The 27,500-nt window shown below is 40.9% G+C and overlaps 1 protein-coding gene across 1 annotated transcript in view; it reads left to right on the top strand.

The window, feature by feature from the left end:
• plekho2 (pleckstrin homology domain containing, family O member 2) overlaps positions 1 to 23,506 on the top strand; it is a 24,659-nt gene extending 1,153 nt beyond the window's left edge. Inside the window, exons 2-6 of the mRNA XM_072660925.1 lie at positions 11,285 to 11,434; positions 12,740 to 12,862; positions 18,744 to 18,848; positions 19,342 to 19,440; positions 19,547 to 23,506. Coding sequence (XP_072517026.1) covers positions 11,285 to 11,434; positions 12,740 to 12,862; positions 18,744 to 18,848; positions 19,342 to 19,440; positions 19,547 to 21,298 — 2,229 coding nt within the window. The 3' untranslated portion in view covers positions 21,299 to 23,506. The remainder of the gene's footprint in view (positions 1 to 11,284; positions 11,435 to 12,739; positions 12,863 to 18,743; positions 18,849 to 19,341; positions 19,441 to 19,546) is intronic.
• The last annotated feature ends 3,994 nt before the right edge of the window (positions 23,507 to 27,500 follow it).

Below are 27,500 nucleotides of genomic sequence, written 5' to 3'. Positions count from 1 at the left end.
ACAGAAGAGTGTCTCAGTGGAGGACGTGAACTGTTGTACTAGGACAAGATTAAAAACACATGTAATGAGACCTGGGCTGCACATCTTTTTGCAGAAGACTGTATTAACAGTAGTATTCTTCGTTCTCAAAAATAAGTTAAAAATGCATTGAAAATAAGTTAATTATTTATTTGGGTTTATTCTAATGTTATATAGAGTTAATTACAGGTAGACACTCTCACTGACCACTGACTTTATGTTTGCTGGGGTTTATTCTAATGTTATATAGAGTTAAGTACAGGTAGACACTCATACCGACCACTCACTTTATGTTTATTGGGGTTTATTCTAATGTTATATAGAGTTAATTACAGGTAGACACTCTCACTGACCGCTGACTTTATGTTTGCTGGGGTTTATTCTAATGTTATATAGAGTTAATTACAGGTAGACGCTCTCACTGACCACTGACTTTATGTTCATGTGGGTTAATTCTAATGTTATATAGAGTTAATTACAGGTAGACACTCTCACTGACCACTGACTTTATGTTTGCTGGGGTTTATTCTAATGTTATATAGAGTTAAGTACAGGTAGACACTCATACCGACCACTCACTTTATGTTTATTGGGGTTTATTCTAATGTTATATAGAGTTAATTACAGGTAGACACTCTCACTGACCACTGACTTTATGTTTATTTGGGTTAATTCTAATGTTATATAGAGTTAATTACAGGTAGACACTCTCACTGACCACTGACTTTATGTTTGCTGGGGTTTATTCTAATGTTATATAGAGTTAATTACAGGTAGACGCTCTCACTGACCACTGACTTTATGTTCATGTGGGTTAATTCTAATGTTATATAGAGTTAATTACAGGTAGACACTCTCACTGACCACTGACTTTATGTTTATTTGGGTTTATTCTAATGTTATATAGAGTTAATTACAGGTAGACACTCTTACTGACCACTGACTTTATGTTTATTTGGGTTTATTCTAATGTTATATAGAGTTAATTACAGGTAGACGCTCTCACTGACCACTGACTTTCTGTTTATTTGGGTTTATTCTAATGTTGTATAGAGTTAATTACAGGTAGACACTTTCACTGACCACTGACTTTATGTTTATTGGGGTTTATTCTAATGTTGTATAGAGTTAATTACAGGTAGACACTTTCACTGACCACTGATGTTATGTTTATTATAGAGTTAATAGATAGAGTTAATTACACTTATATCAGGCCTGAACCCTCCTGTAGCACAGCATAAGCAACATCATCAGAGTGTTTTAGTCCTTCCAGCATCCATCAGCTGAGGAACTGGAATCTGTGTGGCTCTGTTCTTCTGTTTCTGGATCCTTTTGGTCTAAAATAAAACACTGAAGCTGCAGAGTGAGAGGACTGAGTGTCAGTGAAGACGTCTGGGAGCTGCACCAGCACAACAGACTGAAATTGAATCCCAAAAAGGAATTGAAAGACTGAAACGGAAGTGAGTAAAATGTAAATGCAAGTGAAAGAGATTAGTGTTCTACAGTTAAAGGAATAGCTCAGCAGAAAATCTCACTCATCTCACCTTTATCTACAACATAGTTCATCCGGCAAGCCATGCTTAGTGTCTGGTATTAAGAAATCTATAGTACCCCCAAAAAAGTTCGCTAAGTTAGCCTGGAGGATCCAGAGCAGAACTAAGAAGTAAATCATGGACACCAAACATGTCTTCGCTGATTGGACGTATTTTGGAAACGGGAGTCAAACTGGATACGTTTAATTTTCTCACACAAACCATCCATCCTTTTATGGACTTACTGAGAGTAGTTCCTGCCCACCTCTCAGTGTACGAAGGTCAGGGCACAGTGTTGTGTCATTAGGGCGTCTGCAGCTGTTGTTTATTCTAGAGTTTGTGCACCAGCCTGTTGTGTTGGGTAATATAGTCATTGCGAACGTTCATAATTACTCAGGACAAGATTGTAATGTGGTGCAGAAGCTGCAGGCGATGCAGCTTTATACACTGCACTGAGCTTCGAAGAGAAAGTTTCAGGAAATGTAAAGTTAAAAGAGGAAGTGGCTCTGCTGAGCCTGCAGCAGCAGTGCAGCCATTACTGTCACACACATATACTGTCCGTCATTAGCCGCTGCAAATCTGTAAAACCGCTGCCGTTATGAGTCCACATCAGGCGTAACGCTGCTGCGTTCTGTTATTGCATTGATAAGCCACTGTGTTGCTTGTTCACAGCCATCGTTAGGAACGGACATGATGCAGATTTCAGAGCTTTATAAAAACTCTTGACTCCATATAGACAAAAGTATTGGGACAGCTGCTCATTCGTTGTTTGTTTCTTTCAAAATCAAAGGGATTAAAAACGAACTGATCCTGCTTTTGTTGGAGTAACTGTCTGTACTGTCCAGGGAAGAAGGCTTTCTACTAGACAAGAGTGTTAATGGGGTCAGGATGTTGGATTATCACCACCCCACCTCATCATCCCAAAAGTACTGGATGGAGCTCCACCACCATCAATCCAGAGAACACAGCTGCTCCACAGCTCAATGCTGGGGGGCTTTATACCCCTCTAGCCCACGGCTGGCATTAGGCAGCGTGGTGCCAATAGGTTCATGATGTTTATCTGCTCCGGAGAGTCCTATTCAATTGGCAGTACTTCTCTACAGGGACCAGACAAGCTGTGTGTGTGCATTTGCACATCTGTATCAGCCATGGGTGCAACTTAAAGTGTCCACAAACATTTGGACATATCGTGTAGCAAAGCTTTTTCTGGGACAGTGGAGCTCAGTGAGGTAAAGGCCTGCTTTCGGTTAGTTTTGCGATACTTGCTAGCAGCCTCTGGAGCGGTGGTGCACTGCTGCACCTGCACCAATGTCATGTTCTTCATGGACCTTCATTTCTTCATCAGAAGAAAGCCTTTCCTGCATCCTCAGCACAAAATCACCACTTTCATATTTTCTGATGCATGCCGTTGTTCCTAGAGCAGCGTCTTAAACTGACTGATGCCTAGACCTCCTGCTCAGGAAAGGGCACTACGGTGTGATTCATCGAGATAACAATAACACATTGACACATCAGCACGTCTCTGAAGTCGCAGCTCATGATGGATCTGCCTCTGTGGCCTCAAACAAGGCTGCTGTAGCGGCGCTCTGCTCTGCATCATGCCCTATTTCAGGCCACATTTATTGAACGGTAATGAGTGAATGGAAAATCAAGCCCCATTTAATATGACTGGGAGACAAAGGCCAGCTCCCTGTAGCGGCGGTCAGCTTCAGATGTGGGGCAGATCCGTGGGCTTGGTTTATGTACCCTACAGATTTCTTTTGGTACATGAGGGCATGGTGTCTGGCCCAGTGCCTGCTCCACAGTTCCAGCTATGTCCAGCTATTGTGAATGATCTCTTTTTCACAAAAAGACCTTCAGGAAGATTTAACAGCCTCTGGAGTGGGGGTGCACTGTTCTCCTGGAAGAGTGGGTCATCAGAGGAGAACCTTTCCTGCATCCTAACTACATAACCATTGTTGTAGAGGTACAGATACCCAGATATACTCCGAAAAGTGCACTGTTTAAGCCATGGAACATGAGAAGAAGTGTGTTATCGTGAATAATATAATATAATATAATAATATTGTCTGATTCATCCACCAAAAAGTAGTTCCACGACAAAAGAGTCATTGCTACACAACGATAGCAACACCAGGACCTACTTAGTGGAGGCTAAGGTACATGTTAAGCCCTGTATAAGGCTCACCTTTCGTGCTACGGATAAAACTGTCAATAGAATTGTCCAAAAATATCGTTATAAATGAGGAGAGCCGCCTCTGGCTGAAATATGAATGGGATTTCCTCCTAGCCACGCTCAACATGGCTAAAGTCCTGCTCAATAGAATAATACCATTATACCGAACTTCTACCTGTTCCACCGTTTAACAGAACGCTCTCCGATGTTCAGCCTCCCTCGAAAATCTTCACTGGGCTTCAGCACAGCCAACAGGAGGGTAGTAACCATGTCTGGACGTCTCTCCAACACGATCAAACCTGTTTAAATGGATGTTGAATGAATTAGCGTTGATCTTTGAGTTTAGCATGCTAGCATTTTTAATCGCAACATACGAAAAACTGTCCCATCGTTCAGCCCTGGAGTCAGTTAACTCTCGTTTTATTGGCCGTCTCGTTAAAAATGACACATGATGGGCGGAGCTTTTCTGCTGGAGTTGAACATGGTTAAACTGGATGGAATAAGAACTCTGGTCAGTGTGTTTGGGTGAATTATGGGTGTCTTTAGGAAAGTGTTGCTGTGGCGCAACAGATAACACCACTACCTACCAGTGAGCTATCACCCCACCCCATTCCCAGTCTGGCTATGCTGTGCTACACCAATAAAAGTACTTGGGCAAGACTCCTAACACTACTTTGGCCTAACTCTGTAATACCAGTGACCTTAAGTAAGTCGCTCTGGATAAGAGCCTCAGCTAAAGGGCAGCAGCTTTAGCCATTTGTTAGAAAGCCACGTAACACTGCTATTTATGCCTCTGCATTAATGAACATGGAGGTGTGGTATTGGACTGTATGGGGAGTTGCAAAGATGGCCGCCGAGCGAACGGTTCAGCTCAGCCTGGTCAAGGCAAGTTTTAGGCCATGCTGTTATCACAACTATCAGCCTGTTGAGAACGCTTCTCATCCAATCAGATTGTGAGGTCAGAAACTAACAGGTATAAGATTTATTGTGATAATGAAAACCGCCCTGACTGATCCTAATCAGCGTTTGCATCTGAAGTTGCAGCTGATGATGGAGGCCCTCGCCTTATAGTAGCACTGAGCTCCAGATGTGAGCCAGATCCATGGGCTCAGTGTCTGTACCCTACAGATTCCCCTACGAGGGCCTGCTCTCTCTTTCACAGTCTCACTTTTGAGAAAGTGTCACCAAGTAGCTACTGTGTTATTTCCTCCACAGTTGCCCGAGCCTTAGTCAGCAAACGTGCTGAAAGCTGTGGCACACGCCGCCTCATTCATACAGCCTTATGCGAGCACTGGCCCTTTTTTTAAACGGTCACTGCTGGCCTGCCCATTGTTCATGGCTGTGGTTTGCATTGTTCAAGCGTGCAAGCGCGCCTTTAATTCCTGTTAAATCTTCAAAACGGAACAATTTTGCTTCCTCTTTTTCGCTGCACCAGGAGAGCCTTTGTGCCAGTCGGGTGCCGAATACACCCAGCTCGGGTTCTAGAGAGCTGCAGGCCTGGAGCACGGCGTGAGCTGCAGACCAGGCTATGGTAGCCCTTCAGAGGTTTCAGATGGATGCAGATAAATAGTAGGGAGGGTAACAAGGCAACATACTGTATTGCCGTATTGTATCATTGTAACATGACTAGCATGTTAGCTTGGGGTTAGCATGTTAACTTGGGGCTATTATTATAAGGTATTAGCTTATGGCTAGCAAATTGGATTAGGATCTAAAGCTCAGCTAAAGCTTTAAATATTGCACTTTCATAGGGTGACCAGACCCCCCCTCCCCCTTTTTTCCTGGATACATTCTTTTTTGGATGGTAATTTTTTATTATTCTTTTTATATATATATTGGCATGATAAAATTGTTGCATAACAGGGTGGTAAAAGTCAAAGTTTTTATTTATTTCTTATATTTCTACTTCTTTTTTATCATATTACAATAAAAAGGAGATGATTTGGCCATATATGCTATTAAGCCTATTTATATATTTATAGATTAATGTTTATAAACATAGTTGCTTGCTTTTAGAGCCAACTTAGGCCTAATTAAAGCCCCCCCAGCCATCACATCCCAACCACGATGGACCCCCGTGTGTCCCCAGTGTCCTCTTTTTTGAAAACCACAACATGGTCATGCTAACTTTTATAATGTTAGGTTATAATGAGTGGTGGTGCACCGTTCTACTGTGCAGCTACACCTTCACAAACAGCATGAACAACCCTTTTAAAGCTTGAAGCCCCTCCACATAATGTAAATGTACGAGGAAGTCCCCTCAAATTGGTGTGTAATCTTAAAATGATGTAACTGTGTATAAAATAAGAAGCATTACTAATGTGATTACCAGCTTTTCAATGGCAGCTGATCTTCAGCTGGACTGTCCAAGCTGTAGCACGACAGTCGTGGGACTTTGTTTTGGACCAGGAGGTTCATGGGTTCCTCTCCAGCTGATAGCGTAGTGTTCTGGAACGAGCCATTTAATGCCCATGTTGCTCAGCTGTGAGTCCAGTGAGAGGCCTTGGGCAGTTTTCACTGCCACTATAGTAAGGAGGTGCTTGGAGGAAGCAGGCTGTGCATGCAGATGATTGGAATTTAGTGGTGTGGTGAGCCGAAGCCCAGCAGGCCAGAGGAGAATAGAAGATTCCTCCCAGATGCAGCACATTCAGTTCACTGCCTGAAGCCTTTCTGTGGAATACATGCTGGTTAAGGTGTGCCTCGCTCCAAAAATCCCCCCAATTCCCCTGGAAGCAAAGTTATGAGTGCTTGGCTGAGACTTACAGCATGTGAAGTAGGGAGTGAGAATTGAATAATAAAAAAAAACTCTGAATAACGGCGCCAGTATCTCTGTGGAAACAGCTTTTCTGAAGGGTATGATGCTCTCCAGAACAGGATGAGCTCTCATATTGACCATCATTTATCTCATATTTATCATTACAAACAAACCATGATGATATTTTGACCAATCCCTTTATCAATCCCTTAAACTGTAGGTTTATTATTCAGCTATTAATCATTAGACTTAATTTTCCAGTAACCACAATTAATTATTTAGTACACCACTAATTATTAAATACATATGACGAAATATTTAGAATTTCCTATTAACTATCCTTTAGTTTCTTTAAATCATTCTGAGCTGAATAAATTAATTAATTCAGGAGCTGCTAATGAAAACTTCAGAAACCATAAATGATTCAATATCCACATTTAATGAGTCAGTCATCTATTAATTATTCAGTAAATAAAATCTATTAATTAGTAACTTATTATTCAGTATTTGCTATTAATTATTAATTCATGAATTATGTAGTAACTACTAATAATGTTGAATATCTGTGATGAAATATATTCAGTATTTACAATGAATTATTCAGTAGTTGCTATACATTTTTGTTATACATTGTATGAATAACTCAGTAACTACTACAAATTATGCTGTAACTAGTATGAATTATTACATTTTTATGATGAGCTATTTATCTACATGGAATCTACTATACTATGAATTATTAAAATGATTCAGTTACTCAAATAGATAGTAATCAGTAATTACTTAAATCAGTTTGTATATACTTTGAATTATTCAGTATCTATAATGAATTGTTTAAATATTTACTAAGCTTTTAGTTTAACTAATATATTTTCATTTTCACTTTCAGTCCTAACACAACCATTTACTGTAAATGCTCGGCTATATTGAAAATGGGGGTTTAATGTACCTTTAATGTACTTTGAAATTAAGGTCCATAGATTGATTGATTAAATTATGCTGAATTATTCAATATCTACTAAAATGAATCAGTATCTACTTTTAATCTACTAGGAATGATTTAGCCTGTACTGTAAACTGGATAGCATGGAGTTCAGAGTTCTCTTGAAAATAAAAATAAAAATAAATAAATAAATATATATATATATTATATTTTAAGTGAATACTATTAGCAAATTCCTGCCAAAAATGATTATACATTGATAGAAATTAAAAACAAGAACACAGCATACATAACATTTATTAAATGCTTGCAGCTAACATAAGAGGCAGTCCGTACCTGACTGACCAGGTAGCTTTAGTGTGATTTAACACACCACCATCTGAGCTGAGGAACAATAAATAATTGCACAACTTAACACCAGTCACTACATTTCCATATAAAGTGTGTCCTACATTCTCTGCATCCTCTTTTCACCTACACTCCAAAACACTGTAACATCACAATGACGTGACAGTACTCGTTTTTTTATTATTATGGACTGTTCATTAAGAAAACACCTGATTATGTAAATGTATACTAGGACAGGTTCGGATATCCATACATAACCACACCCCTCCCCTACAAATCTTCCCCATTACATACCCAGGCTTATTACGTGCTACCTAAGCTCGCCTGTGCCCCTTTTTGTGAGTTTTGTGCACATTTCACCTCCTTATGTGTGTTAGCTCATTACTGTGGGTAGTACTATGGGTAGTCCATGCCTGCTAGGGTGCGTCATTTGTACACTAATTATTGCAGTGCATTGTGGGATTGTTATAGTGCACTGAAAGGTCTGCACGCTGGATGTGCACTAATTACTTAGAAGTAATGAGTATTTAGTATAGATAAAAGTATCAAATATTAATATACTTAAAAATACAAGATGCAGTCAGTGGACATTGTGGACACAATGCAATCCCACAATGCAGTGACACAATTATAACTTGCACTGATGTAGGTTGGCATAGCAACACTTTATGTTAGGACATATTGGATGTACATATAGTACATTGGATATATGCATGAGTTTTATGGTGCTTTGGTTGAAAAAGAGGCGTTGGCTGGCTGACGGGGCGTGTGTCGGTCTTTGCCCTGACTAGTATCGGGATAGGGGGAGAATACACACTGGCTGGATAGTCGGAGATCCAAATTCGGCATAAATAAATAATAATAATAATAAAAAAATTAAGTCAGGGTGAGCTTTTATGGTGGAGTAGATTACCTCCATGTCTCAGTATTGATCAAATAAAGTTGTTTAAATATGTTCATAAATGGAGTTGAGACGTCTGATGGCTTGGGGGAAGAAGCTATTGCAGAGTCTGGTCGTGTTGGACCGGATGCTGTGGTACCTTCGTCCTGATGGCAGGAGGGAGAACAGTCTGTGTGAAGGGTGGGTGGAGTCATCCACAATGCTGATTGCTTTGCGGATGCAGCGGGCAGTGTAAATGTCCATGACGGAGGGGAACTTTATCTAATTAAGCCAGTCTAATTAAAGGTTAATCCGTGATAATGAAGCACTAACAGTTCCCTCGATATGCTCATCATATAGAATGTTATGAATCACAATAACAAAATATATACAGATAAAATATCGTCAAATTGCCCTATATTGGCCCCCCTTATTGCGCAAAGTAGACCATGCACTGTTACACAGTTATGAGGAACACAATGTATGTTCGTGTTCACAGCATTAAAGGGCGAGTTCCGTATTTGGCGCTCTTGACGTGCTTATTAATAACTGTGGTGTGGTGCAGTCAGCTCATCCCCACATTAGTAGCGGTTCATTCTTAGAGCAGAGCGCTTCCTGCTTGAGTAGCCCACGCTAGAGAGCGTGTCTCAGATGCTTTCCTGCCTGAGTTTAATCATCTGCCTCTCGCCGACAGCTCCCTCTCTCTTGCAGGAGTTTGTTTAGAGATCCGAGCCAAATGGTGCTGTCTGTGTCCAAACCGGCAGTATAGATTTTTCCACCCCACCCAAACTCTCTGGCAGCCGGAGCAATCATAATGCAGCGGTGTTGCACTGAGCTCCAGCCCCCACCCCACCACCACCACCACCACTGCACCGCCGCACCACTGAAAAACAAAAGAGAGCCACTCCAATGTTCCATCCGCCCCCCCCCCCCCAAGGCATGTACGGAGGAGCCTGTGGTGGCCTGGTGTGCCAGTGAGGAGGACATTTCCTGGACAGAGGCATTGTGGGGCAGTGGTGCCCGCCTCTCATGGCACGGTGCTGCTCCTATTATTCTGAGCCTTTTCCTCCCTCTGACAGCTGCACCTTCCCCACCAGGCGCACGGCCACGCTCTCCGAGGGCCCGGTGAAAGTGGAAAAACAGCTCAGATGACCCTTTAAAGGCACATCCTGAGGAATTTCCTCTCCTAGAGTTCCTCAGAACAAGCTGGATACACCCGAGCATTATTGGATGGTTACAGACAGATACAGTACATACATATATATTGATTTAGAGACCAATGCATAAGTTTGGGCACCCTTTATCATGAAATTCATCATGGAATTCTGACCCAATGTGCACACATCATGTCAAAAAGTGAACAAAACTTGAACATTACTGGATTTAATGTAATTATTTAATCGATTTAAATAATAATAATTTACAATTGGGCTTTTTTTGTATTGTATTTTTTTCCAGTGGACACATACAGAAGTGGACATTTGCAACTAAACATTGTGCATATATTAATTCCATACATATCCATACATATCATTTATAACCACCAGCAGGTCTTATTTGGTTCTCATGCAAAAGAAATAACTGTGTGCATTAGGGCTGGGGAGGATGCCTATGCCAAATTACATATATATGTAATTTGAAAAAATGTATAAAATGTAAATAAATATATAAAATATATATGTTAATTTTATATAATAATAAGGGGGAGCGCCTGCCTCACATGCCCAGTCGTCCCTCCTGCTGTGCCGGCAGGGCGGGGTATCTACCCAGATCTTCCTGTTCGTACCGGTACCCAGCTGCTAAATTCCGTAGTGAGACGGAGAAGCGACGGGCAGCCACCCCTCCAGGTGTAGCTTGAGCGTCAGCCTGCCAGGTTCAGGTTTAGCTCTAGGTTCCCAGGTCGCTTAGACTTTGGGAAGATCTTTATAAGAAATCCTTTGTACATTTACACTGGGGGCCCTGAGGAGCCAGATTCACTTCATTACAAAGGGGCTTTCTAATTAGTATCTACTTAAAGGGCCTTTAAATAAAAGAGATACAAGGTTTTTTCGATGACAATGAGAATATCGTACTATAGTAGTTTGCAAGTAATAACTGCACCCTCTCAGAGGACTGTGGTGTACTACGTGACCGCATGGATGCAGGACTCAGCGCTTCACACAGCAAGGAAGGGGAAGTGTCTCCTGCCGTGTGGTTTTAACCACATGGTTTTAACCTGGTTTCAGGGTTTAAACTACACTTCTGCTTTATAGGCCTGTTAATTCAGTGGTGCATTCTGGAGTGTTTTTATAATGTTTCATATAAACTACTTACCACTGATTCATGATCCATCGCCTTTATCATTGTGCAGTAGGTAGATGCTGAATAAGGGCTGAATCGGAGGGACCAGGAAGTCTAGGATATCTATGATGCTAAAAATAGCAAATGTGATAAATCGGTCTGATCTTCGCAGAATTCTTTGCAGAATCAAAACATGTTACATGAGTCATCTGAAACATCTACCCGCAGGCTTCTCACTGTATCCTCCCACACTAATGCCAACTCCGGAGGCCTGAATGGGAGTTGAAGTCCACGGATGAAAGCAGATCACTTGACATTGATTGTTTTTCCTCCCCCCTCTCCTGTGTGGCAGGGTGTTAAAGAAGACCCGGCCAAGCCCAAAGAGGTGAAGGCCACGGGCAAGGCCGGCTGGCTGAAGAAGGCCTCAGGGAAGTTCTTGGCCAGTTACAAGGACCGCTACATCCAACTGGACAGAACAGAGATGGCAGTGTATGACAGTGAGGTCAGTGCATTGTGTGGCCAACTATCTAATTACATGCAAACTACAGATCATTTGATGGCACATGGTGAACATGGATGATATTAGTGTATATATATATATATATATATATATATATATATATATATATATATATATATATATACACACACACACACACATACACATATATATGTGTATGTATATGTATGTATATGTACAGTGGAGCAAACAAGTATTCAGTCAACCACTGATTGTGCAAGTTTTCCTACTCATTTTCATCATAGGTACACTTCAACTATGAGAGACAAAAAAATCATAATTGTAAGATTTTTAAAGAATTTTTATGTAAATTAAGACGAAAATTACAGACCTCCCTCATATTTATAAGTAGGTGAACTTGCACAATCAGTGGCTGACTAACTACTTTTTGGCCCCACTGTATATATATCAGAATATTATGACCACCCCTGGTTTGGAATGATCTCGGCCCGGGACATCACGGATGCTGCGGGACATATAAATGAGCAAGCACACCAGTCAGTTGTAGCAGAGTGCAAAACGACCGTCATGGGCAAAAGATGTAATTTGACTGATGTCCAAAAGTGCATGATAATAGGGTATCAGGCGAAGCATGGTAGCATCCCAGAAACTCTATGGGATGTTTTAGACCTGCCATAGTGAAGGTGTACAGAGAATGGACTTCTCGCACATTGAGTGCCTTCCAATGGCATAACAGTGGTGCCCCACAGGTCATCGATGCCAGAAGCGAGTGGTACACAGCAATTGATGCACCACAGTGGGCCAGTTAACCTCTAAAATGAACACCTTAAATCACCATGCCCACGATGTCTTGCTAGTGTCATCCGAGCCAAGGATGGTAATTCCCACTGTTAAGTAGGTGGTCATAATGTTTTGATATGACGAACAGTTTGAAGAACAAAGCTTGGTTCCAGGTTTCCAGGTTGGTTCGAATTTTGACAAACATGTTACTGTATAAAAACACCATCATATACACAGTGGGATCGGAAAACAGGAAAACTGCCATCTAGTGGCCGGAGTTTAAACACAATACAAAAGGAATCACTGTCTGCCACCAATTTTTACATATCAACTGTTATTAAAAACTGATACTGAGTTTTTGAGAATCAGTACAGTTTTTCAAAACATAATATTGCAATACTTTGATATATCGATATTTTCTGACACCCCTAAACAGTCCCCAGCTCTAGTTTCCTGCCAGACTGCTACCTTCATTCCTTGAATTCCTCCATTGAAGGTCTTGTTTAGGTCTGAATGTAAATAAGCCAAATTCCCCCTGTCCCACAGGACTTAAAGAACTGCGTGGAGCGGCTAGACCTGGAAAACTTTGACAAATGCCACGAGTTACGCAGCCCTTTCAAGAAAAAGAACAGGCTGATACTGATACGGACTCCGAAGAGTGGGAGTAAGGTAAGTGTTGACACTGCTGACACTGCTTATTAGGGACAACACTGCGACGTCAGACCCGGCGGACCACTCCACTCTTCTCTTGTGTGTGGTATAAAGAGGGGCTCTCATCAATTAACAATGCAATACATAGTGAGGGCAGACTGGCGGTCCGTGACGTCATCGGTTCAATATGGCATGCGGGAAGAGCACACAGGGCCTTTGTGTGGAGGGTTATGAATCAGACACATATCGACCCAGAGTCAAGACCACGGACGGGGGTGCGTGTTGCTCACTCCTCCTGCTCACTCTTCCTGTGACATTTTGCACAGCGAGTAAGAGTGAACCTCAGCAGAAACACACAAGCTGCTTCTTATCACATAGACACTCTTAAAAAAGAGATGCTGCAAAGGGTTCCTGAACCTCATCAGAGCTGATGTCTCACACTGATACTGCACTGCAAAATAGAGGTTTCTGAATTGTTCTTAGTTGGAACAACGAGTTCTAGATACATATTTACCTGCTATAGAACATTTACCTTCTGCTGAGGTTCTTTAATCTTTAACCCTATCTGACCAAATGCTCCTAAAGTTTATGGCCTGGATGTGCTCTTCTAGAAAAGCCCTTTAATGGCTGCAGAACCTTTAGCTTATGTTAAGGTTCTTTAATCTCTAAAGGTTCTATCCTTGTTAAATATATTTTCCATGTTCTAACCAGACCAGAATTGTTATATATATATATTGTGTGAGATGGTAGATTTGGTAGCATAAAATATGTAGGGAACCTTTACAGAAGGTAGTATAAGGTTCTGTGCTAATTAGAGAACTATTCAAGAACCTTTACATTGGTAAAGAACCTTTAACACTTTAACGGTTCTTCACACACACACCGTTCTTTTACAAAAATGAAAAAAAAATTTTTTATAGCACTTTTAAGAGTGTGACTTATTAATGAATTATTATGAATAAATATTTCAATTAAAATTCATTAAAAATACTAAATGGACAAAAGTATTGGGACACATGCTCATTCATTGTTGTTTTTTCCTGAAAAATCAAGAGTATTAAAATAGTTGATCCTACTTTTGTTGGAGTAACTGTCTCTACTGTCAAGGGAGGAAATAGTTTTACTAGATTTTGGAGGAGCACTGCTGTGAGGATTTGATTGCATTTGCATTCAGTGAGAAGAGCATTAGCAAGGTCAGGATGTTGGATGACAATTACTCATCCCAAAAGTACTGAATGGAGCTCCACCATCATTCCAGACAGCACTGCAGATCCACTGCTCCACAGCTCAATGCTGGGGGCAATGTACCCCTTTAGCCCACGCCTGGCATTATTAGGCAGCATGGAGCCAATAGGTTTATGATGTTTATCTGCTCCAGAGAGTCCTATTCTATTGGCAGGACTTCTCTAATCTCTACTACAAGGACTAGACAAGCTGTGTGTCTGTGTGCATTTGCACATCTGTGTCAGCAAAGAATGCAGCTTAAAGTAGCTGAATGCATTCGTTAGAAGGGGTGTCCACAAACATTTGGACATGTAGTGTGCTTTTAAGGTGAAACGTTCCTGTTTATACTTCTAAAATGAGAGTAACAGCTTGTCTTCTGAGATTCTGTGCAGATACTTGTGGTACATGAAAACAGCCACAAACCATCACTGTTTGCTTTCAAGTATGCAACGGATGCTCTTCAGGAGGTTACCGTGGCAACCCAGGTCAAAAGCAGGAGATCCAGTGACTCCACACCATTCTCGTTCTCCAAACATTTGACCCTACATTTCAATCCTAACCCTAACATGCATGGAAAATAGATGGCTCTATTGTGAAGGACTCACATCATTATCAGGGTTGAACAACTTGCCTTAACCAAACATACACTATATGACAAAAGTATTGGGACACCTGCTTGGTCACAGTTTCTTTCTAAATCAGGGGCATTAAAAAAGTGTTGATTCTGTTTTTGTTGGAGTAACTCTCTCTACTGTTCAGAAAGGAAGGCTTTCTACTAGATTTTGGAAGAACATTGCTGTGAGGATTCCATTGCATTCAGCGAGCAGAGTGTTAGTGGGGTCAGGATGTTGTTGGATGATGTTGTTGTCATGATCACCCCAATCTTCATTGTCTGGATGGAGAGCACCATCATTCCAGAGGACACAATTCTTGTGTATAAGCATTGAGCTGGGGGTCTTTATACTCCTCTAGGCCTCGCCTGGCATTAGGCAGTAAGGTGCCAATAGGATAAGCTGTGTGTGCGCATTTGCACATCTGTGTCACCAAGATGTGCAGCTTGGGTGTCCACAAACATTTGGACATGTAGTGTATGTAGTATGCTGCTACTTTTAAGTTTGGGGGTTTACACCCCTGCAGCCCACATTTGGCATTGGGCATGTTGACCCTAGGCTCATAGAATCTGGTGCTATCGGCAGTGCTGTCCTGTGGAGATTACACAAGCAGGAGAGCGGTTGCCCGCAATGTTCTCAGGTATGTAGGTGTCTCCAGTCCCACACTCTGGACCCGAAACCGTCCACCCAGGCTGGACAGCAGTCGAGTTCTCTCCACGATGAAGCGAAAGTCATCCAGTTAGGCGGAGCATCTGACTAACTGCTGGGGACGTTTGCAGTATTTATCAGTGCAGATATTTCCATTACCTCGACTCCTCTTCAGATAGTCTTGATGTTTGTTAAGGGTGTTTCATCCTCGGTGACCTGCCTGCTGAGCGCTCCAGTAGAAAATTCCAAGCTTCAGAAATGCAGAGGAGATACCTAAGCAGTGAAATATGCTGTATTACTAACAGATGACGAGACTGAAGTGCTGGCGGGCTCTCGAGAGCGCAGCAGATGTAAAAAGACTGTGTGTGTGTGTGTGTGTTAAGAGCAGCCAGACCCAGCCTGTCACTTTTTCCTCTCCCCTGAATACAGTGAGGAGCCAGCTGTGTGAGTCAGAGAGCAGGGCCGGTGGCTTTATTTTAGCCTTAAACCTCACATGATGTCAGTCTGGAAAAAAGAGGTTTAGAGCCTAATGACCGCATAACTGACTTCTGTCACACTTTTTAAGAGGTTGGCGTGAGGCGGCACAGCGATTCGACAGGGTTACGATTAGGAAATGATTTAATGTATCGTGAAACCTCCAATTTCTCCACATATTGATTGGATCCAGTTGTTCTGGCCTGGTCAGATTTACAAAGCCTTTTAAATAAAACACTGAAACACTAATATGACAGGAGGAACCACTACAGTAGTGTAAAACTGTTTCATTTGTTATAGTCAAAAACTACATTTTCCATTTGAGACTTAAATAAACTGTTTAAAGGTTTGGAATACTTATTTGGAATTTTTAAGCAATCCCTTAAAAATAGGGTCATCCGATCCAATGACCTTGTTTTAAAGGGATCAGCTGTCGGCTTTTAAGGTTACGGTCCACTTACGATCCCTAGGTTTGCTGTAGCTGAGTGCCATCAGACATGACCCTCAGCTGCTGCAGACGAGCTTCTCATTTTTTCTAAAAACGACCCCAGACAGACAGTTCATCTGGGACATTATTTCAGTGAGGAAAATCAATCTTAGCGGCGATGTTACCAGTTAGCAGCCAAAACTAAAGCTAGAGTTGGAGTTAATGCTAACTCTCCATTCCACCTTAAATAGCACAGCAGTTACAGTGTGTACATTTCAGCAGCAGAGCTCCTAACTCCTAACTCCTGCTTTATTTAAGGTGGAACGAAAAAGTTTGTAGCTGAGCACCGACATAGATATTATATTCCATTATCTCCATTAATCGTCAGAATAATCTTCAGAATAATCGGTCAAATAATCGATCGAATAATCGATTGAAAAGTAATATACTGTATCTCTACAGTATGCTCTATTAGAGTAAATACAGTAATTTCACAAGTGTGCATACCATGCAGAAACCTTAGGCCGTAAGCCTTTGGATTTGCATGGATGGGCATTGAAAATGCTAACATTTGCACTGTACTGCTTAATTAACACACTACAGGCTATATTAACTACCTCAGGGGGGCGCTAATAAAATGGCACTAATAGTCTGTTCTAATTAAACCCTAAGAAGAAACCTGGGTCTCATTGTACCGTGATCATACTGAACCATGGAGTCCAAACCCTGGTGCAAACAGGGACTTTTGTGTCACATAGTATATTCTTATACATATTTACAGTATATAAAGAACGTTTAGGACATTTTAAGCCCCTAATCACATTATTTAAAGTCAGTTCTCTCAGCAGTGAGAGAGTACTAGAAACAAGAGCTTCTCATTCTGAAGAAAGAAAGTAGTGAGATCTTGTCGGTGAGCTAGTCTGAAGAACAGAGATCAGTTCCTCCGGGGTTCTCCTGGACGCCCCCCAGTCCAGCCAGCACAGCGTGGAGGATGTGTTCAACTCCATCATCAGCAGCAGCAGCAGCAGCAGCTCACCTGATTCACCATCATTAAGCCCTGATTTACCACCAAACCAGGTGTTGATCTGAGGAGAACTCTAAATAATACTAGACTCCATGAGAGAGGAGAACTTTGGAGATGTTCTAATGATGAACACAGTGATGGAGAACCTCCACCACTTTCTGTAAGAGTGTTATTATTAGCGTTTATTCTAATATCAGTGTTTTACTGAGCAAAAGTTACAGGAAATCCGTCTAACTGATTACGCAGGTGTATTTTGAACAAGGCTGAGTAAAACAGGTAGTCTGGAGTATAGGGGAACTTTGCAGACACATGCTGAGCCCAGCATGAAGCAGGATGTGTATCACTTCATTTAAATGCCACAAAGCAGAACAACAGACTGTGTGAATAAACACACAGACAAGCGAAGATAAAGGAAAGCTGGGATCTGTGCTTTGGTGAATTTCTGCTGGAGAAAGCAAGTGTACTTTGCTCAGACTAAATAAATTCCTGGTGTAATTGCTCTTGGCCTACAGTTATCATTTTTGGCATGAGCCCAGATGTGCTCCTCTGTGGTTTGAAACAGCGCTAAACAGGATATTCCTTTCCCCATTTTCTCCACATCACTGATCCTTATTACTCCAATTACATCAATACTCCACCTGCGAATTACAGCAAATTGAGCAAGTGTGACTGAAGTGTTGCTGCGAGATGCTTGTAGATTGATCTGTGTTGATACTGAAGCATTCCGCTCTTCTGCAGGTCGGCATGATATATCAGGGTCAAATATGGGTCAAATAAGCAAACTAACTAAACCACTTTCAGGCGCTGGTTTATTATTTGTCTAAAGGAAATATCTGCTGATACCAGCCTGATTCTCATGTTACCATCATCTCTAAACCACTGCTTAAGCAAGAACCTGATTTTTGGGAGGAGGAACATTTCCTCTCCTAATCTAACCCCATTACCACCCCGTAACCTCCCTGTAGCTTAGTCATTTCCCTCAGTCCTAGCTCCACGGATCAGAGAGAGGTCTGGCCTTCTAGCTCAAAGCAGAAGCCACCTGAACTCCAGCCCAAAGTTCTCTGAGGAACTTTTTAAATGAGGAATTCTACCACTTCGCATCGTAGTAACATTTTAATGTCAGCTCAGTTCCTAGAAAATGACCCCTAGCTCATGGATTTACTCAGTATCTTTACTAGTTCGGACCATGTCGTCAGCGTCTGATGATTTGCGAGAAGACTGTGAGAGTAGAGGAGAACTCCTAGGACTTTGGGCTGGAGTTCAGGTGGCTTCTGCTTGTGGAACGAAGCCAGTTCTCCCTCTACTGTATGTGAAGAGCCAGGAACAGTAGATGACAGGGTAAAAAGGGAGGTGACGGGGTGGTGGAGGGTTGTGAAGACTTGTCGTAGACACGTGAACAAGGTAGAGATGGAATTTGTAGGATGTTACATTTAGGAGGATATCAGTTCTTGATATCTGTGAGAACTTAAAGATTGGCTTGTGTGCTTTCAGGTCTACGATGTCAAACTTCAGGCTCAAAATCAAGAAGAGAAAGACGCTTGGATCAAGGCACTCAGTGATGGCATTAATCGGGCGAAGAATAAAATCTTTGATGAGGTATTCACGATACAGTTACTATTTTTAAACTAGAAAAAATCCTACAAATAATATAGATGGATTGTATTTGTATAAAATTTATTTTAATTAAAAAAGATAATAATTTTCAAAAAATTTTAGAAATCCTTTTGGATAAAATACTTCATTTATGCATTTTTTTCCATTTAGCTCATAGATTTTAGTCTGTTCCCCTTAAAAGGGATGCTCAAAGAGTTCTTTAGTAAAGACAACGGTTCCATATAAAATCACGACAACTCAAAAAAACCAAATGATTGGTATATGGTATATATTTATATAAGGGGTTCCACTAAAGAACCCACTTCTGGTACTATATACAACTGCTTTTATATAAAATACTATAGCTTTAAAGGTCCAACAAGTAATCAGCAGTTGTAATATTAATAATATTAACTATATAATGTTACTCATATTACTAAATAAAAGAATATGTGATGTTATGCAAGTTTACATTTCTTTTAATTTTTCACTACAGGTAAAGATAGATGAAAGTTCATCTTTGGAGCATGTAACACGCTCTCGGCCAAAGGGAAACCGCGGTAGAAGGCCGCCCACCAGGATACACATGAAAGAGGTACATTCATGATTTAGATGTACATATATTTCGCCTTCTGTATGATGTATTTTTTTAATATGAGATGTTAAATGTTAAAGATTAAAGCTGTCCGTCGTTTCATTAGGCTGCCAACATCTCCTCCGACGGCATCTTGAGACTGGACCTCGACACTGTCGACAGTATGCCAAACGGAACACACACCCTAAGCGCTGAAGGGAGTGATCAAAAAGACACTGCGAAACCTCAAGCGGCTCCAGCGAAGTCTTTCGACGACATCCCAGAAGAGGCTGAGGACAAAGAGCCTGCACCTCAGAAGAAAGTCGTGAAGCCACCCATGCCTCCATCAAAGGAGAAGAAATCCAGTGAAACCCAGGAGAGCGAGGCTCCACAGAAGAAGGTTCTTGTGCCACCGATGCCACCGTCAAAAGAAAAGAAACCCTCTGAAACGACCGAAGAGGAGGAGCCAGGTGAGGTGATGCAGGAGAAGAAAGTCCTGAAGCCACCCATACCTCCCTCAAAGGACAACAAACCCAGCATTTCTGCCAATGAAGAAAATACCTCAGACAGCGGGGTGGAGTCTGGAGCATCATCTACTCCAAGCAAGGTAACTCCAACTCCAGAAGAGACAGATGACACAGAGCCTTGCGAATCTGCCCCACCCAAGAACACAGCAAATGCACCCCCTCCACCTTCCAAGGACAAGAAACCCACTCAGGAACTCATTTTGAAAGATCAGGAGAATGCTGCAGTGGATGACGATGATGTTGATGATCAAGATGATGAAGATGGAGAAGATGCTGAGGCTGCCGTGGCTGTGGATGTCAGTGTTGACTCCCAGAAAGCAGCTGACGTAGAAGAAGAAGAAGAAGAAAAAGAAGAGACAGTGAAGACAGAGGACACTGCATTCACGCTCTCAAATAAGGTCCTGAAGCCTCAAGGCGTGATGTGGGACTTGCCTAGTACAAATTTGGAGGAATCTGGAGCTTCTGCTGGACAAGATGCTAACAAGCCCACCATTGTGGAGACCACTCAAAGTGTTGCTATTGAACCTGCAAAACCTGCCAGCCAACTCAAATCAACTCCACATTCAACTCCAGAGACTGTTAAAAAGGCTCCCCCTGCTCCACCCAAAAAGAAACCTGTGAAACCACCTGTCAAGGTGGAGGACAGTGGTCTACAGAGCGGCCCTGTGGTCTGCACTAGCAGTGCACTTCCTGCTCCTGTCACATCCACATTAGAGAAAGATGGGAAACCGGACGCTCGGGAGCCCAATGCTGAGCGCAAGGTTGTGGTCTTGTCTCTGAGTAATCCAGGAGCCAACGAGGAGTCGGAGGACGTGTCTGGAGCTGAGGTGGAGGAGAAGTCTATAGACAGCGGCCAGCTCTCCGCCGAGGATTCGGAAAGCGGTGATCAAGTGACATCCTCCACAGACAAACTTCAGGGCCTGGGCGAAGAGACCAGCGACGACGACCTGGAGTCGTCCGACAGCAAGGTTCCCAGCATGGACGACCCATCCCCAGCGATCCTGCGGACTGTTTTACCTGAACCCACCGTGGAGGCCTCATCCACCAGCCCTGCACCACACTCAGCTGCACCGCTGACCTCCAAGACGAGGTCTGCGTCCACGGGAGACCTTCTGGAGATTCAGGTTGTGCCACAAGAATGTGAGATGAAGGACTTGCGAAGAAAAGTATCCTTAGAGATTAAAGAAACAGGAAAGCTGCTGGGTGAATTAGGACCCAGCGGAGACAAGGAGAGTAGCCCGGAGATTTTGCTGGCCACCGCAATGGAGAAGCTCAAGCAAGCTGACCAGTTCTTGAGAGAAGCGAAGAATTTCAAAGAGCTTGAGAACAAGAGCAAAAGAACAAGCTGGTAAAGGGAAAAGTTTCACGTGTAAAATGTTGGGTTATGAGCAGACGCTTGCGAGACGCTTGAGAGGTTCTGCGTTTGTGTTTTTGTTGGTTTGTTTGTTTAAAAAAAAGAAAACCTGCAAACGATGAAGTGCAATTATTTCCCCTATCACTCTTTATTCGGGACTGCTGCCGAGTTGACCAGCTTATAATGTCATATCCAGAAGTTATGGATAAACTTGTGCCTTAAAACATACAATTTTAAAGTTGCTATATGAGCCATCCCCTCATTTTTTCATGATAATGTCAACATCATTTTTTTTTTTGTAAAAGTTTTCCTTTTTTCTCCCAATTTCGTTACCGATTCGTAGCTCCCTCTATAGCACTAGCAACGCTCCCTGCCCTAGGAGGCTAAGGACTTCTAAGGACGCCTCTTTTCACACTGCCGCCAATGCGGTATCGCTCGGAGGACAGTGTCAGACGCCTGCGCCGGCCAACATCGCTTTAACAGTGATGAGAGGAGAGAGCGCCATCTACCTTCCTCTTTGCACTAGATCCCAGCGCTCAACCGCATAAAAAGCTAGATGGAAACGCCCCCAAGGGACACACTGTGATCGGATTACAACTGAACACATCTTGTGCCTAATTACTGTCAATATAGAGCGAATCCTCTTGTGGTTTAAGTAGTCTGTTGTTTCACCGCGTTGTAGAACCACCACTGTTCCTCTAAACTGTACAGGAAGTAAATCGGATCTCATCTGGTCACACTGGGAACGCATTTTGGTGACAGAATCCGGTTGCAGCAGATCCAGATACTATGCAGCCTAATTAGGGATTTGACCCTACAATCTCCTGTGGTTTCCACTTGGGATCCTGATATCACTGATATCATAAACCTCCATTACAGCTCAATTCACCTGAGCATCCATAATAAGATCTTTATTCTTAAAGACTGGGAGGTCATGAAAACTATAATATTTACATAGTTTAAAGTGAATAAAATTCACTTTACAATTCAGTTTACTTTAAAACAAATTCGGGTAACAATTCAGCTGATTTTAAATGAAATCAAATTAAAGTAAATTGTTCTTTCTTGGTGGAAAGTTGTACAGAAATACTCAAACGTTAATATTTCTCAGTCATTTTTGCTAGAAAGATTTTTTAAAATAATTTAGAAAATAAAATTACTTTTAGTAACAAACAACCAACAAAAACTTTAAAGTATTCAGTTGCTGTTTCCAGTGTATAAATATCAAATTTGATCTGCTGATATTATCAGCTAGAACGTTTCCTATAGATCAGGCCCTAATTAGCACACATAAATAATAATAATAATAATAATAAACAACTTCAGAAATCGGAATCAATGGTTGCACATAAATCTCCTCCTCCTACTTGACCTGTCGTACTGTGCAGAGATGTTCCCTGTCTTGCTAACTGATTCCCCTTAATGCAGAGTGTTGCACACGCTGGCGCACAAGCAAAGCCCTGCGATAATGACAGTATTAGTCCATGTGCTGTCTCTCCGCTTTGCACTCTCCCGCTTCAACAATAATAATGCAGTTATTCACGCAGCCTTGTTTACATGGTTTATGAAAAGCACACAGGAACTAGACACTTCCTGTACGGTGTAGCATGTAGTTCACTTTTTTAGGAGAAGCACAGGCTGCACATGCTGTTTCCATGTGTTGTAAATATATATATTTTTTATTCATTTATTAACTGCTAATAACTGTTAAGTAGTTCTCTACCAGTTTTGTCTGTGACGGCTGTGTAGGACTAATGTCCAATCTTTTGTTTTTGTTATTTTTTTATTCATTAACAGAATAAGTAGACATGATTTAGTGCTTGTAGGTATTTGACAAATATTTGCAAATAAAAGTTAATTATATATATAAAAAGTTAATTAGTTAATAAAAGTTAATAAAAGTTAATTATTATATATATATATATATATATATATATATATGTTTTAGGCCCCTTATCACATTATTTAAAGTCACGTTTTTCAGCTGTAAAAGTTATAGACCAGATTACATTAAACCAGATGCAGGTAAACATACTTCTAAAAAGAGACAGAATTTCTCATTTTGAAGAAAGTTTCTCATTTTACTACTTATTGCCCAGATCTGCATTATGAAATAAGATATAATAATAATATATTAATTTAATTAAATACATTTCTACTAAACTAATTTAATTCTAATTAAATTCTAATAATCTGATGGCTAAGGCTTTTGCACAATACTATATATATATATATATATATATATATATATATATATATATATATATGACAATATAATGCCAATTCCACAGCAACCAAATTGTATGTATGTATGTATATATATATATATATATATATATATATATATATATATACATACATACAAATTGAGTTGCTGTGAAATATTATGCCATATATATATATATATATATATATATATATATATATATATATATATATATAAACAATTTCACAGCAACTCATTTTGTACATATTTTTAAGATTAATATTTTTTTGTTTTTTTTTTTTTACAAGAAAACAAGACATGATCTTAATGTGAATAGTCATGGAACAAAGGCAGGCAGAAAGTTTAACGTAGTCAAATCTTTTCTAAAGCACCTGTAGTATTTTTTTCCAGGTCCCATTGTACGGCTTTTCTAGATTATTAGTTTAGTAAAAGACTCGCTTGCTTCTTTATCATGTTTAAATATAAATTTGTAAATAACATGTCTACCAATGAAGTGCTTAATATTTAAGTTATTAATGTTCTGACATTCTGGTTCGTTCGCTGTTTTCCTAACATCAGCTATAAAGAGAGAGACCCCACTGTACTGAACTGAACTGTTGAAGCTGTATGGAGGGCTGTGATTTTATACTGTACTATTTGTCCATGACCGTGTTTACTAACTGGACTAATACGTTTTCTAACGCCTACTGAATATGCAGGAAAAAATAACACAATGCTTGCTGAGCATGGATTAATAAAAAAGGTCTTCCATACTGTTTGTTTATGAGGACTTTTTTACTTTCATCGTCGCCGTTACACAAAAGCGAAAAGCCCTCTCAGCCTTTTGTGGAGGTCAATGTTAAAATATTTGATTCCAGGTCATTTCGGAGCATTTCTATTGGTCCATTCGTCATGCAATATGTAAAGAACAACTCCCGGATTCACATTATGCCCAAATGTGAAAAACAGCAGGTTTTTTGTGTGACAGTGATCATCTTTGTATAAGAATATCAGCAGAATTCCCCTGCTTGGTCCATCTGCTGATATCCTTCCTTTGGCTCTCGTCCTGGCTCTTAGTTTCATTTCATCGCGTGTGTGAGTGACTATCGCGTCACTGCATTTACTAGAAAAGAGCGTCCCTGGTCACTTAAAAGGATGTGAAACTAAGGCAAAAAGTGACTCTGGTGGGTTAGTCTATGTAGGAAATGTACTACGTGCTGTATTGAGGCCTACAATGGCCACAATCATTGAGGATCTCAGTCCAGTCCCGCAGGCCGCACACAACGTTTAGTGTTACCCTGCTCTAGCAAACCATGATCCAGCTCATCGTGTAATCCTGAAGGCCTTCATCAGCCTGGTTTAGTCTCTGGGTTTTAGCGTAAGGTCTTGCAGAAGTGGTATGAAGAAGTTTGACGAGGTACCTGACATGTTTATTAAAGGAAAATTCCACTGTGGTCGGCGTGAAAACCTACTCAGTGGTGGTAGCAGGAAGCAAGGGTCACCATGACTACAATATATATGGTAGAATTGTGGTAAATCTATAAGAATACGTTGTCTTTGGGGACTATTTTGTCTTACGACTCACTGCACATACGCCTCCCCCATTACCGTGTCCAGAGGGACGGTCTAGGCCGAAAGCAACTCGCATAACACTACTGTTTTCTACTGTACTGTTACTACTCGCAGTAACACTTCTGTTTTCATTATCTTCCTGTGAGGGAACTTTTTTTCAGAGGTGTTGAACTCTTTGTTGACGTTGTATGATCGTCTTCACCACCACCACCACCACTGTGAGGAGCTTTAACTCTGGAAGTTTCTCCAGAATGGAGCGCCTCACACCAGATTACTCCAAACACATTTCATAGGAGCTCCGCCTTGCCCATTAATTATGCATATTTTAATATTTTGATCAGTGGAATTCCCTTTTAAGTAGTGTGATGAGTCCTAAACGTTTAGGTGATTATAGTGATTATACACCACCATACAAAAAGAGTTTGGCCTGCTAACATGCTAATGTTGCTAACAATGAATGGAAGCTTATAGTCGCTGGTTAGCATTATTAACTAAACCATGTGGTTCAGGTATCAGTGGCATAACTGGCCTGTAGTCTGTGGTAACTGGGCCCTTAATGCCTTTATCTACACCCTTATATCACAACATAGGCTACATACGACACCCATAACTCACTGCCACACTTAAAAATAGAGGTCATTATAAGAGGATTCTTAGAGGAACCATTTTTGCTTCCATTAACTGTTTGTAAAAGAGCTGAGAGCATGAACCTTTACATTGATTTCTTTACACCTTTCAAGGGTTCTTTACACATATCTAGAGCCTTCTTACAAAAATGGTTCTTTAAAAATTGCTCATAAGAACCTATAATACCAGCTACCTACGTTGCGGCACAGGCCCGGTTGAGGCTCCGCCAAGCAAACTGCATCGTCATTTGTAGAGTGATTGAAAAATCTGTAATCAGAATTATGTCATAAATTATGTTATACATTCAAGGAATTTACCTGGTGAGAGCGACACAGGTATGTAACGAACACACAGACTATTAACAAGTATTACACTAAGAGAAAAAAATACACAAAACTTTAAACAGAATAAAGAATAATAAGTTTAAAAAGTACTAAAATTAAAAATCTGTAATCAGAAATATATACTTGTACAGGCATAAATACTGCATATCCATATATAGCCTCAATAGACATCTATATACAAACTATTATGTACAGATATAATTATATTAATAATAATTTACAGAAAATGAATCCAAGTCCAAATGTTATGTATCAGAACTGTGTAGCAGTGAAATTTAGAAGCTCAGTTCAGTTATAGATTAGGTTTATAGATTAGGGTGTGAGGCTTACATATGTACGTACACTGCCCAGAGGTTCTCAAAGAGGCCTTCAGGGCCCCCAGCTGGTCCACGGTGTTGTTCTACTGCTCTGTGTCGGTGATGTGGACCAGAGGACCAGTCCGAGAACCTCTGTAGCACTGTAGAGGGCCAGCATTCGTAAATAAGGCCACACTGGAGGCCTTCTAAAGCCTCCTTCATGAACCAACATAAACATTCATAATGCTAGCGTCAGCTGTCATAACACTTTCGGAGGTGAAGAGTGTGCGTGTGAATAAGTAGTAGACGTGGGGGGGATGTGGGAAGGTGCTTTAGCGTAGTTTAAAGAACTGTTTCCACCCCGTGCCCTCGACCGGACACAGAAGTGAAACAGAGTACAGTGAGGAACTGATCGTCTGGATGCAGCTAGATAAGCTGCTAAGCTCGTTCCAAACAGCCAGCCAGGCCAATGCAGTTAGTTAGATTAGCAATAGTGATTGATGATTGCATCTATATCAGTTAATAGGAAGTTTGGCCCCTGGATAGAAAAATAACCCCTATTACCATGGACTACCAAGACTTTTTGAAGATTGCAGTGAGGATTTGATTGCAATCAGACACAAGAGCGTCATTGATCTTCATTATATGTCATTATATCCACCTTCATTTGCTTTTGAGACCAAGTTCTAGGTCTTTCACAGAGTACAACAAAGTTGAGAGGTGATGGTCAGTGATGGTCTGGCCTCATGCGGAAGTTCGAGGCTTTTCTTAAGGGCTGGATCTTCTTTTATTTATAGCCCACTGCCTCCCCCTGCAGGCGCTAGGTGGACTAGCAGCTGTGAGTTTTAGACCTCAGTGACAGTGTTGGCCAGCTCAGCACCCAGCACAGACTGGGAGTGTTCCAGCTTCCAACTTTTCCAGACCTTGCAGATATCTGAGCAGACGTCTGAGGACTGTTTAATATTGTAGGTGGTATATATATATATATATATCATACTTTTTTTTTTGTTTAGGAAAAAGACCCCAGGTCTTGAATCTCCTGACACTACTAACAGCTAGTATTTTATTATTTTATTTTTTTTTACTTTTTATTATTAATTTAATTTAATTTTTATTTTATTTATTTATTTTTTGCTGTGGCGGTTTGAGTGGTAA

Source organism: Salminus brasiliensis, chromosome 17, assembly GCF_030463535.1.
Source record: "Salminus brasiliensis chromosome 17, fSalBra1.hap2, whole genome shotgun sequence".
Taxonomy (NCBI): Eukaryota; Metazoa; Chordata; class Actinopteri; order Characiformes; family Bryconidae; genus Salminus; species Salminus brasiliensis.
This window is presented reverse-complemented; position numbering and strand designations above follow the sequence as displayed.